At 59.7% G+C, this 12,504-nt stretch overlaps 2 protein-coding genes across 2 annotated transcripts; both read right to left on the bottom strand.

Annotated features, from left to right (window-relative positions):
- Positions 1-534: 534 nt before the first annotated feature.
- Positions 535-2,354, bottom strand: ADRA2B (adrenoceptor alpha 2B). Its single transcript, XM_082072578.1, has one exon. The coding sequence runs from the start codon at positions 1,868-1,870 to the stop codon at positions 743-745; it is 1,128 nt and encodes a 375-aa protein (XP_081928704.1). The 5' UTR covers positions 1,871-2,354; the 3' UTR covers positions 535-742.
- Positions 2,355-3,045: 691 nt separating this feature from the next.
- Positions 3,046-11,657, bottom strand: ELMOD3 (ELMO domain containing 3). Its single transcript, XM_082072746.1, has 11 exons — positions 11,607-11,657; positions 11,423-11,497; positions 10,252-10,309; positions 9,923-9,985; positions 9,596-9,687; positions 9,323-9,446; positions 7,522-7,644; positions 6,744-6,874; positions 5,779-5,855; positions 5,569-5,696; positions 3,046-4,025 (listed from the first exon to the last, which is right to left on the bottom strand). The coding sequence occupies exons 2-11, from the start codon at positions 11,492-11,494 to the stop codon at positions 3,862-3,864; spliced, it is 1,032 nt and encodes a 343-aa protein (XP_081928872.1). The 5' UTR covers positions 11,495-11,497; positions 11,607-11,657; the 3' UTR covers positions 3,046-3,861.
- Between the last annotated feature and the right edge of the window lie 847 nt (positions 11,658-12,504).

Raw genomic sequence — 12,504 nt, 5'->3', positions numbered from 1 at the left:
GGTGTGGGTCACAGCCCCCCGGTGTGGGTCACAGCCCCCTGGTGTGGGTCACAGCCCCCCGGTGTGGGTCACCATGCGCCATCATGAGTCACGGTGCAGCAGCGCGAGTCACGACACGCCGGTGCGGGCCCCACCGCGCTGCCACGAGTCACGACACGCCGGTGTGGGTCACCATACCTGCTGTGGGTCACCCTGGTGTGGGGCACAACACCCCAATATGGGCCACAACCCACAAATCCCCCGCCATGGTGCTCCCACCCCCAGGCTCTGTCCCCGTCCCCTGGCAGGTTCAATGTCCCCAGGGCTGACAGCTGCTGAGATTTATTCTTTGGGGTCATTTGGGGCTTTTTTCCCTAATTACCATTATTTATTCCTTTCCCGGCGCTGCCATAAATAACCATCCCCTCCCAGACACCGTGTTCCCGCACGGTCCCCGGCCACCCATCCAGGCCGCGGCTCCTGTCCCCAACGGTCCCGGGGACACAAACACCCCCCCGTACCCCCCTCCTTGACAAAAAGCGCCGTTTCTTTTCCTATTACAAAATATCTTTTATTGTTAAAAGGCTGGGGGTCACCGGGGTGTCCCCACACCGTGGGACCACGCGGCGCTGGGTGTCCCCGTGGATGAGCAGGTGGGGTGGGGAAAACAACCTGGTGTCCCTTTTGCGGGGGGGACTTCAAAACCCCCGAACCCACGGGATGCGGAGGAGGAGGAGGAGGAGGACGGGGGCGCTGGAGCCCCTCACCAGGGCGTCGGGGCGCGGCGGCGGCAGAGCAGGCGGCGGAACGCCCGGCGGAAGTCCTGGTTGAACGCGGTGTAGATGACGGGGTTGAGGGAGCTGTTGCAGTAGCCGATCCAGAAGAAGAACTGGAAGACGCCGTCGGGGACCTTGCAGCGCTGGGGACAGAGCGCGCCCAGGCTGTAGAGGAAGAAGAAGGGGAACCAGCAGAGGACGAAGACGCCGATGACCACGGCCAGGACGAAGGTGAAGCGCTTCTCGCGGTTCAGCTGCGTTTTCCTCCGCCACGCGCTCATCGCCGGCGCCCGCCGCGCCAGCACCACCCGCCCCGTCCCGGTGGCCAAAGTGTCCCTGGGGCGGCCCCGGGGCTGCGGGGCCGCGGGGGTCACCGGGGGCTCCTCGGGGCTCAGCAGCGACGTCCTGTCCGCCGGCGGGCGGGCGGCCGGGGGCTCGGCGCCGGGCGCGGGGGGGACGTTCGGCGTCGCCGAGCGCGGCGGTTTGGGGGTTCGGCAGCGCGAGCGGCGCTTGGCGATCAGGTAGATGCGCAGGTAGACGAGGATCATGATGAGACACGGGGCGAAGAAGGAGCCGACGCTGGAGGAGAGCACGTACCAGGCCTCCTCGTTCAGCTTGCACTGCGGCCGCCCCCCCGGCGCCGCCGCCTTCTCGCCCCCCTTGTAGACCAGCGGCGGGAGGGAGATGAGCGCGGCGATGGTCCAGACGGCCACGATGCCGCACTTGACGCGGCGCGGCGTGCGCTGGGCGCCGTACGGCACGGCGCGGCTCACGGCCCAGTACCGGTCCAGGCTGATGGCGCAGAGGTGCACGATGGACGAGGTGCAGAACAGCACGTCCAGCGCCAGGTAGATCTCGCACCACGTCTGCTCGAAGTACCAGTAGCCCAGGAGCTCGTTGGCCAGCGAGAAGGGGATGATGAGCGTGGCCACCAGGATGTCGGCGGCCGCCAGCGACACCAGGAACAGGTTCTGCGGCGCCCGCAGCGCGCGGCTGCTCAGCACGGCCAGGATCACCAGCGCGTTGCCCGCGACGGTGAACAGCGCCAGGACGGTGATGGTGGCGGCGATGGCGGCCGTGGCCGGGGCCGAGTACCCGCTCGCCGTGCCCCCCATGGTGCCGCTGTCCCCACGGGGCTCAGGGCTGGCCCGGGGGGGACGAGGTTGGGGGGCGCTGGGGGACGCCGGGGGCACTTGTCATGTTGCCTGTGGGGGTGGCTGCCCTGCCTGTGCCCCTGCCTGCGTGTCCCTGTCTGTGTGTCCCTGTCTGTGTGTCCCTGTCTGTGTGCCCCTGTCTGTGTGTCCCTGTCTGTTTGTCCCTGTCTGTGTGACCCTGCCTGTGTGTCCCTGCCTGTGTGTCCCTGTCTGTGTGACCCCTGCCTGTGTCCCTGCCTGCGCGTCCCCACCTGTGCCCCTGTCCTGCCCGCACCTTTGTCCTGCCCGTTCCCTGCCTGCCAGTCCCCACTGGTGCCCGCACCTCTGCCTGTACCTCTGCCTGTACCTCTGCCTGTACCTCTGCCTGTACCTCTGCCCGCACTTCTGCCTGTATCTCTGCCTGTACCTCTGCCCGTACCTCTGCCCGCACCCCTGCCTGCACCCCTGCCTGCCCCCTCCCCTGCCCGCCCCCCTTATTCCGCCCGCCCGTACCTGCCGCTGCCCGTCCCCGCCCGTCCCGTTCCCGTCCCGGTCCCGGTCCCGGTCCCGCCGGTCCCGTCGCTCTCTCGGTCTCTGCGCCGCCGGCGCCGCCTCCGCCGGGTTTTAAGCGGCGCGGGAGGGGCTGAACCGCCGCTCCGGGGCGGGACCGGGGGGGGACACCAACGAGGCCGCTGGCAGCGCCGGGATCCGCTCCGGGATCCACTCTGGTCCCACCGGTACCCGCATCCCCCCTGGTACCCGTGTCCCTCCTGGGCATCCGTGTCCCTTCCCCAGTACCCGCATCCCGCCGGTACCCAAATTCCCCCTTGATACCCACATACCCGCCTCGTACCCACATTGCCACCCCCGGGTGTCCCTTCCCCGGTACCCGTGTAACCCCGGGTACCAACATCACCCCCCGGCACCCGCATCCCTCCCCTGGTACCCACATCCCTCCTGGCATCCATGTCCCTTCTCCGGTACCTGTAGCCCCCCCTCCAGTTTGTGGGTCCCCCCCAGCACCCCCATCCTCACCCTCCCTGGGGACCCCAGGCCTTGCTCTCAACACCCCAAGGGGGCTTTATTCCCCACCCCCCCTCCAGCATTTACACGATAATTCAGGATTCAAAGAGAAAAAACCCACATCACCAGGACCCTTTTTACCCATTTATTCAGTGTTTTCAGCCGGGGGTGGTGTCACCATTTCGGGGGGGGTCACAGCCTCCGGCAGCCGCTCGGTGACACATCGTTCTGTTGTCCCCCAGCTCCTCGTGTTCAAACGCACCAAATCATGGCTTTTTTGCCTTATTTTCCTCTCTTTTTGAGGCCTGAAGGTGCTTTTGGAGCGTTTCTAAGCACCCGCTGGTTGTCACGTCGGGGCCGGAGCCGCTGTCACCGCTGCCGCTCGTCCCCGCGTGGCACCCGGCGCTGGAACTGGTTTCACAAAGGGGGAAACTGAGGCAGGGAGGGGCAGAACCCACCCCCCACGTCCCTGCGGGGATCAGCAGCAAATCCAAGCCCAAAAGTCACCGTTGTGGCAAGAAAAGCCACTTTTCCCCCCTCTTTTTAACAACCTGGAGGTGGTGACGCTCACAGTGACACCCGGGGGGGGACGAGCAGCCCCCCTGCCCAGCCATGGGGACAAATTAAAGGTGTTACCCCCCCCACGCGCTGCCGGAGTCGCGATTCCATTCAGGAGCCACCACTGGGCTCTGGATTCGGGCTGAGGACAGACAGACGCGTGGAATCCGGACAGATGGACGCTCCAGCCTCAAACCCCGTTTTCCGCCTCGGCTCCCGCGGACTCGCGGGGAAGGACCGCGCCACCATTTTGGGGGGGTTTTGAGCCAAACAAATGGACTTGTGGTGGTGCCCCCCGCTCCCAAAGCCGTCCCCGCTCTGCACCGTCCGCCTCGGCGCTCCCCACGTCGCCAGGGGGGTGACGGTGGCTTCGGAGCGTCCCCCGATGCGTCTCAAACCAGCCGGGCGTCTCCTTCCAGCTCGATGTGCGGATCGCAGATGCCCATGAAGTTGATTTCCTCGGCCTCGGAGGGTGAGGAGCGAGGCCGAAGGCTCACGTAGGTCTGCAGGGCCCTCAGCAGCTGCTTCGGTTTCCTTTTGGTGGATAATTCCAGCTCTGGGGAGGAAAGAGCAGCGATGAGGAGGGACGGTGAGACCCGGGCGGCGTCGAGGGTAAAATGCGCTCGCGGCGCGAGGTTTGGATCTGGGTTTGATTTCTGGGTCGCGGCAAAGCGCCATCGTGGAAATCTCTGTGTAAAACCCACCGGCTGAGCTCGGCGCCACCCCAGCGCCCCAAAAAACACCCCGGGGCGGGGAAACTGCAGCCAAGCATCAATAGGGCCTGATGGTGACGGTGACAGCGGGAGAGGAGCCGCGAGCGCAGTGGCCGTGGCGACATCAGGATGTGATAACCCTGCTGGTTAATTAACAATAAACACACCACCTACAGCTCCGCTACAAACCCTAGTGCAGTGCCTCAGGGGTCACAACTGGGGCCAGTATTGTTCAATATATCCATCAATGATTTGGACGAGGGAATAGAGTGACTGTCAGCAAGTTTGCTGGTGACACCAAACTGGAGGAGTGGTGACACTGGAAGCTGTGCTGCCATCAGAGACCTGGACAGGCTGGAGAGCTGGGCAGGGAAACATTTAATGAAATAGAACAAGGGCAAGTGTAGAGTCTTGAATCTGGGCAGGAACAGCCACAGGTTCAGTGTAAGTTGGGGAATGACCTATTAGAGAGCAGCGTAGGGGAAAGGGACCTGGGGGTCCTGGGGACAGCAGGGTGACCATGAGCCAGCACTGGGCCCTTGTGGCCAGGAAGCCAATGGGACCTGGGGTGGGTTAGAAGGGGGTGGTCAGTAGGTCAGAGAGGTTCTCCTGCCCCTCTGCTCTGCCCTGGGGAGACCACACCTGGAATCTTGTGTCCAGTTGTGGCCCCTCAGTTCCAGCAGGACAGGGAACTGCTGCAGAGAGTCCAGCGCAGGGCAACAAAGATGCTGAAGGGAGTGGAGCATCTCCCGGGTGAGGAAAGGCTGAGGGAGCTGAGGCTCTGGAGCTGGACAAGAGGACACTGAGGGGGGACTCATTCATGTTCACAGATATCTAAAGGGGGAGTGTCAGGAGGATGGAGCCAGGCTCTTCTGGGTGACAACCAGTGACAGGACAAGGGGCAATGGGTGCAAACTGGAACACAGGAGGTTCCGCTTAAATGTGAGAAGAAACTTGTTTGGGGTGAGGGTGGCAGAGCCTGGCCCAGGCTGCCCAGGGGGTTGTGGAGTCTCCTTCTGTGCAGACATTCCAACCCGCCTGGACACCTTCCTGTGTAACCTCAGCTGGGTGTTCCTGCTCCATGGGGGGATTGCACTGGATGAGCTTTCCAGGTCCCTCCAACCCCTGACACTCTGGGATTCTGTGATTCTGTGAAACCCTACACAACCCACCCGGGGAGTCAGAAACGTCCCCGTTCATCACCCACCACAACACAGGACATTCCCAGCACCACGTGCTCGTCTTTGAGACGTAAAATTGGGGTAAAAACCACCCCACAGGCGTTAAGAACTCAGTGTGACGGTGAAACGAGGAACATCTGGGGGTTGTTGGGGCGTCACCCTCTTGGGGATGGGGACAAAGGCGTCGAGGACGGGGAGACGTCACCTCGGAGGAGGGGAGCGGAGTCGGCGATGGTTTTGCACTGGCACTTCCAGATGCGGTAGAGCCGCAGGAAGGCGGCGGCGTAGAGCTCGTTGATCACGGCGATCACCTCCCGCCGCCGGTTGCACACCCTGGAAACGGCAGAAAACAGCTCAGACGCTGTCTGGAGACCCCAAAACCGGCCGAATTTCACCCGGAATGAGCGGATCTCACCTGGAGAGCCGGTCCTCCCGCAGCGCCTGCAACACCATGCGGGTGATGTTGATGGACATAAGGCAAAATGGGAAGTTCTGCAAGAAAAGGAGCGTCAGAGCAACCGGGACGGATCAAAACCTCCGTTTTCTGCTGCCCAAACGTGTGGGACGGCGATGGCAGAATAGTAATACAACTGATCCAGGCCGGATATATGCAGGATATATACAGAGAAGTGTAATAGGATAGTTTCAGGTAGTTAAAAAAGCTAAGGAAACTAACATTACTTGATCTGGCACGTGCTGCATTTGACTAATGAATCACTTCCCTAGATTGGGTTTCTAGTCTAGAAGGCAAAGAAAATAAGTCTGCCTTATTAGCTGATGTTTGTGAAGCAGTTGATGAATGAAGGGTGTAAATGTTAAGTGTTATTACCACAATAAGCAATCTTGTTGTGATATTTGAATTGCAAGAGAATCTAAGCCTTCGGACTTTTCTTCTTGATGGAATCTTGGTGAAGAATATGACACTTTTACTACTGAAATTATTAGGACATGTTTAGGGCTTAAGGGTTAGGAAGAGTATGGATCCATTGATCCTGTGGACAGAAATGAGATACTTACTACCTACTCTTCTTGCTCAAGAAATGGTCATGGGGCAAGCCCAGCTTAAATCCAGGCTTAAACCCAACTATAGCTGAGATTAAAATGCTAAATTTAAGGAAACAAGCTCCACTCGCTTGCATTTTCACATCACGCTTCGCCCGCTTCTCCAGAACTTTTAACCCATGTAAATTCAGCTCCAAGCCAAGAACCTGCAAATGAATCTCTAATCTGCACCAAGATGTGAGAAAAAGTCCAATTCCCGGAATAAATCCAAGCCTTGGAGCTTGTGGGCAAAATAAAATCAAGCCTTAGTTCTGAAGAGGAGGTTTTTGTGCTTCTTTTTCCCCAAAACGGCGTCGGTCCCGCGCGGGGAGGACGTGCCTGAGTTTCGTGCTGCGATAGCTTGAAAATGTCGTGAGCCAGAGGCAGCGTCTGTGTGTCCAGGACGAAAAACAGCATCTGCATCAGGCCCAGCATCCCCGTCCCGCGCAGGTCGGTGCCGGGATCCGCGCCTGGGGGAAAAGGAGCAGCCGCTGTCACCCCCCGTGTCCCCAAGGGTGGAGGAATCGCGGGTGGAGGGGAAAACTGGGGAGGAATTGGCTCGGTGGGGACAAACGGACGCGTCACCGAGCGCTCCCCACATTTCTCCAGAATTGGGAATTCTGAGCTCTCCCCCCCACGGGAATTGATGTTTAAAACCAGTTCTATGTGTTAGGACGGAGGAGCAGGAGTTGATCCCATCCTGGGGGGCAGGGGCGGGCGGTTAGGCCTCATTTAAACCCGGTTTATTTACCTCACCGGCCAAGCGGCTGAAAACACGGCGCGTGACGGCGTTAATCGTTAATCGCGCTGTTTTTCTCAACAGAGCGAGCGTCTCATTAATAAACCCCGGAGATGGCTCATTAGGCACAGAGAGCGCTCGCTAATGAGGGGTCTTAATGGAACGAGCGCCAGACGAGGAAACGGCCTCAGCGGAGGTTGAGGTTGGAAATATGGGGTAATTTCTTCCCCCAAAGGGCTGTGGGGCATTGGAACAGGCTGCTCAGGGCAGTGCTGGAGTCACCATCCCTGCAGGGGTTTAAATACCCATAGATGAGGTTCTTAGGACATGGGGTGATGGGTTCTGGGTGGGTTTGATGGTTTTAGGGTGTTTTCTGACCCTGGAAGCCCAGTTCCTCCCAGTGGGGGCCGTAGCGGGGGCAGCTCAGCCGGGTTCGCGTCAGCTGCGTGTAAATGGTCTGGAGGATGCGCATGTGAACCCACTCGGTGTCATCCAGGGCACCTGAAGGGGAGAAAAGAGCACCCAGAGGGTGAATAACAGCTCTTGGTGCCTAAAAAACACCCCTCGGAACCTAAAAAACACCCCTTGGAACCTAAAAAAGACCCCTCGGAACCTAAAACACACCCCTCGGAACCTAAAAACCAGCCCTTGGTAATTAACAAACGGCCCCTCAGCACCGCAAAGCAGCACTTGGCACCTAGAAAATGCGTCTTGGCATCTAAATGACAGAGCTTGGAGCACAAAAAACAGCCCTCAACACCTAAAATATGGCACTTGGCTCCTAAGAAGCTGCCTTGGCAGGTAAAATGCAGCTCTTGGTACCTAAAAAACAGCCTTTGGCACCTAAAAAACTGGTTCTCGGTAGCTAAAAAGCATCATTTGGCATCTGAAAAACACCCCTTGGCACCTAAAAAGGTGCCCTGGTATCTTAAAGATGCTTCATGGCACCAAAAAACGCCCCTTGGCACAGAAAAAACATCATTGGTGTCTGAAAAATGCCACTCGGCACCTAAAAAATGCCCTTTGGCATCTAAAAAACACCTCTTGGAACCTAAAAAACAGCCCTTTGGCACCCAAAAAATGGTCCTTGGTGCCTAAAAAACATCGCTTGGCATCTAGAAAAGTGGCCCTTGGCATCTAAAATCAACCCTTGGCACATAAAAACATCTCTTGGCATCTAAAAAACACCCGTGGTATCTAAAAAACATCCCTCAACATCTGAAAAACAGCCCTTGGCACCTAAAAATTATCATTTTGCATCTGAAAAACAGCCCTTGATAGCTAAAAACACCCCTTGGAAGCCAAAATCCAGACCTTTGACACCCCAAAATTGGTCCTTGATGCCTAAAAAACACCCCTTGATATCTAAAAACACCCCTTGGAACCCAAAATATATCTAAAAACACCCCTTGGAAACACAAATCCAGCCCTTTGACACCCAAAAATTGATCCTTGGTGCCTAAAAAACACCCCTTGATATCTAAAAACACCCCTTGGAACCTAAAATCCAGCTCTTTGGAACCCAAAAATTGGTCCTCAGTGCCTAAAAAACACCCCTTGGAACCCAAAATCCAGCCCTTAGGAATCCAAAAACTGATCCTTGGTGCCTAAAAAACACCCCTTGATATCTAAAAATACCCCTTGGAACCCAAAATCCAGCCCTTTGGAACCCCAAAGTTGGTCCTTGGTGCCTAAAAAACACCCCCTGATATCTAAAAACACCCCTTGGAACCCAAAATATATCTAAAAACACCCCTTGGAAACACAAATCCAGCTCTTTGGCACCCAAAAAATGGTCCTTGGTGCCCAAAAACCACCCCTTGATTATCTAAAAACACCCCTTGGAACCCAAAATCCAGCCCTTTGACACCCCAAAATTGATCCTTGGTGCCTAAAAAACATGCCTTGATATCTAAAAACACCCCTTGGAACCCAAAATCCAGCCCTTTGACACCCAAAAATTGATCCTTGGTGCCTGAAAACCACCCCGTGATATCTAAAAACACCCCCTGGAACCCAAAATCCAGCCCTTTGACACCCAAAAATTGACCCTTGGTGCCTAAAAAACATCCCTTGGAATGTAATAACCCCTCCCTTGGTATAAAAACCCACCCCCTGGTGCCATATGCCGTCCCCCCCCAGACCCGTGGCGGTGTCCCCTGTCCCCGGTGTCACTCACAGTTGGCCATGGCCAGCGCCAGCTCCCGCTCCTCCCGCAGCCGCCGCCGCAGCCGGGGGGGCCCCGTGAGGCAGCGCAGCAGCGCGGCCAGGCCACGCGCCCCCCCCGGCCCCCGCGCCTGCCGCTGCGGGGACAAACACACCAAAAAACACCCAAAATATGATTTGGGACAGTCCTGGGTGGGGGGGTGGGAGGGAAAGGGGGGAGCGCAGGGGGTGTTTTGGGCGGCGCTGCCCCCTCCTACTTACGAAAAGGGCCCCCCCGGGGCCATACCCTGCACTGGGAGAGGTCGGCGCTCTGGAAGAACTGCAGCGCTTCTTGGAAGGAGATCGGGGGGGGGGCAGCAGCCAACGGCCCCCCCAGCCCTGCGGGGAGGGAGAGGATGGTGTTAAACCCCCTCCGGTGTCACCTGTGCCCCCCCCAGTGTCACAGGTGCCCCCCGTTGCAGCTTCTCGGTGCCCAAACGAGCTCCCGCCCAACGCCAAAGCGGCCGGTGCGGTGCGGGGGGGTCGCTCCCGCTGTCATACGGCAACAAGGTGACTGTGGGTCTCCCACCCCCCCAAAAAAATGCCCCCCAACCCGCTGACCCCCAAGTCGTACCCGCCTGGGTCTGTTCCAGCGCCTCCCATTGCTCCTGCGCTCGCTGCAGCTCCTCACTGGGCTCTACTGGGACAGAACTGAGGTCAGAGCCGGGGGGGGTGGGTTGTTCCCGCCCCCCAGGGCAGAATTGACCCTTTTTTGGGGAAAAATTCCCCCCCAGAGTCCCCTGCGAGGTGAATTTGGGACAAAACGAGGTGAAGGTTTCATCGATTTGGAGCCGGATTTGCCCATCGGCCCCGTGCTGGGACCCTCAAGATCAATTCGAGCCCCCCAGGGTCCCCCCCCCCCCAAAAAAACCCCGCAGGACCGGGGCCAAAGGGATTGCTCACCCGCTGGGTCCCCCTCAATGAGCTCCTGCAGGAGCGGGTTCTGCCCCACGGCCGAGACCTGAGCGGGGACAGACGGACAGAACGGTCACCCCACAGACAGACGGACAGGACTGTCATCCCAGGGACAGACGGACAGAACTGTCACCCCACAGACAGGCAGACAGAACTGTCATCCCAGGGACAGACAGACAGGACTGTCACCCACAGACAGACCTGCTGCCCACAGGGACAGACGGACAGAACTGTCACCCCATGGACAGATGGACAGGACTGTCATCCCATGGACAGACAGACAGAACTGTCACCCTATGGACAGACGGACAGGACTGTCACCCCATGGACAGACGGACAGAACTGTCACCTCCAGGGGCAGACAGACAGAACTGTCACCCCATGGACAGACAGACAGGACTGTCAGCCACAGGGACAGACAGACAGAACTGTCACCCCATGGACAGACAGACAGGACTGTCACCCCCAGGGACAGACGGACAGAACTGTCATCCCAGGGACAGACAGACAGGACTGTCACCCACAGGGACAGATGGACAGGACTGTCACCCTATGGACAGACAGACAGGACTGCCATCCCAGGGACAGACAGACAGAACTGTCAGCCACAGGGACAGACGGACAGAACTGTCACCCCATGGACAGACAGACAGGACTGTCATCCCAGGGACAGACAGACAGAACTGTCACCCCATGGACAGACAGACAGGACTGTCATCCCAGGGACAGACAGACAGGACTGTCAGCCACAGGGACAGACGGACAGAACTGTCACCCCATGGACAGACAGACAGAACTGTCACCCCCAGGGACAGACAGACAGGACTGTCATCCCAGGGACAGACAGACAGGACTGTCAGCCACAGGGACAGACGGACAGAACTGTCACCCCATGGACAGACAGACAGAACTGTCACCCCATGGACAGACGGACAGAACCCGCGGGGACAGCCCCCAAACCGGGGGTGCCCCCGAACCCCTGCGCTGCTCCCTCAGCCCCTCCCCCCCCCAGACCCGTTCCGGGGGCGTCACCGGCCCCGGTACCGGGAGGAGCGGGTTCGTTATCCCGAAAGAGCCTTTTATAGCGCCAGAAATGGAGAAATAAAGCGACACCGTGCGGGGTGTTCGACACCGAGCGGCCGGGACACGGGACACGCACCGGGAGCGCCGGGCCGGGCGGGCGGGCCCGCCGCTGCTGCTCAGGCCGCTCCGCGCCCGCGGCGCCGCTCATGGCCTGCGGGAGAACGCGGCGGAGCCTCAGCGGCGGAACAGGGGGACCGGGGGGGTCCGGCCCCGCTGTTCCCGCCCCATTCCCGGTCACCGACCGGCACCCCCCGCCCTACCGGGCCGCTCTGCCCCCCGGCCCGTCCGCCGGCCCCGCTCCCCGGCGCGCAGTGCGCAGGCGCGGCCGCGCTGCATGCTGGGAGTTGTAGTCCGCGCCGCGGGTCCCGGCACACGGGACTACAGCTCCCGGCAGGCACCGCGCTGGGGGACGACGGCGGCGCGGGAGGGTCAAACCGCGGGGAACGCGGCCGCTCGCCGAGGCCGGGCAGGGCTGCTGGGCGGGCCAAGTGGCGGCTCCAGTGCCCAGCGCTCGGGAGCAGCTCCCAGTGCCGCCAGCAGCTCCCAGTGCCACCAGCAACTCCCAGTGCCGCCAGCAGCTCCCAGTGCCGCCAGCAACTCTCAGTGCCCAGCGCCAGCTCCGAGAGCCCAATGTCCAGTGCCCGATATCAGCTCCCAGTACTCAGTGCCACCTCCCAGTGTCAGACATCAGCTCCCAGTACTCAACACCAGCTCCCAGTGCCACCTCCCAGTGTCATCTCCCCGTGCCCAGTGCCATTTCCCAGTACTCAGTGTCGCCTCCCAGTGCCCGCTGCCAGTTCTCAGTGCTCAGTGTCAGCCCCCCGGTACTCAGTGCCACCTCCCAGTGCCATTTTCCAGTGCTCATTGCCACCTCCCAGTACTCAGTGCCACCTCCCAGTACTCAGTGCCAGCTCCCAGTACTCAGTGTCGCCTCCCTGTGCCCAATGCCACCTCCCAGTACTCAGTGACAGTTTCCAGTGCCACCTCCCAGTACTCAGCACCAGTTTCCAGTGCCATCTTCCAGCACTCAGTGTCACCTCCCTGTCCTCAGTGCCACCTCCCAGTGCCATTTTCCAGTGCCCGGTGTCACCTCCCAGTACTCAGTGCCAGCTTCCAGTGCCAGCTCCCGGTGCCACCTCCCAGTGTCATCTCCCAGTA

Source organism: Streptopelia decaocto (assembly GCF_964273445.1).
Source record: "Streptopelia decaocto genome assembly, chromosome: 25".
NCBI lineage: Eukaryota > Metazoa > Chordata > Aves > Columbiformes > Columbidae > Streptopelia > Streptopelia decaocto.
Note: the sequence above shows the minus strand (reverse complement) of the source record. Positions and strands in the feature narration are given on the sequence as shown.

Coding starts and splice junctions, on each gene's coding strand:
- ELMOD3 (XM_082072746.1), bottom strand. CDS start 11,494: ATGAGCGGCGCCGCGGGCGCGGAGCGGCCTGAGCAGCAGCGGCGGGCC. Junction 10,310..11,422: donor CGCCCGGCCCGGCGCTCCCG/GTGCGTGTCCCG, acceptor GTCCCCGCTCAG/GTCTCGGCCGTGGGGCAGAA. Junction 6,875..7,521: donor GGAGGAACTGGGCTTCCAGG/GTCAGAAAACAC, acceptor CTTTTCCCCCAG/GCGCGGATCCCGGCACCGAC.
- ADRA2B (XM_082072578.1), bottom strand. CDS start 1,870: ATGGGGGGCACGGCGAGCGGGTACTCGGCCCCGGCCACGGCCGCCATC.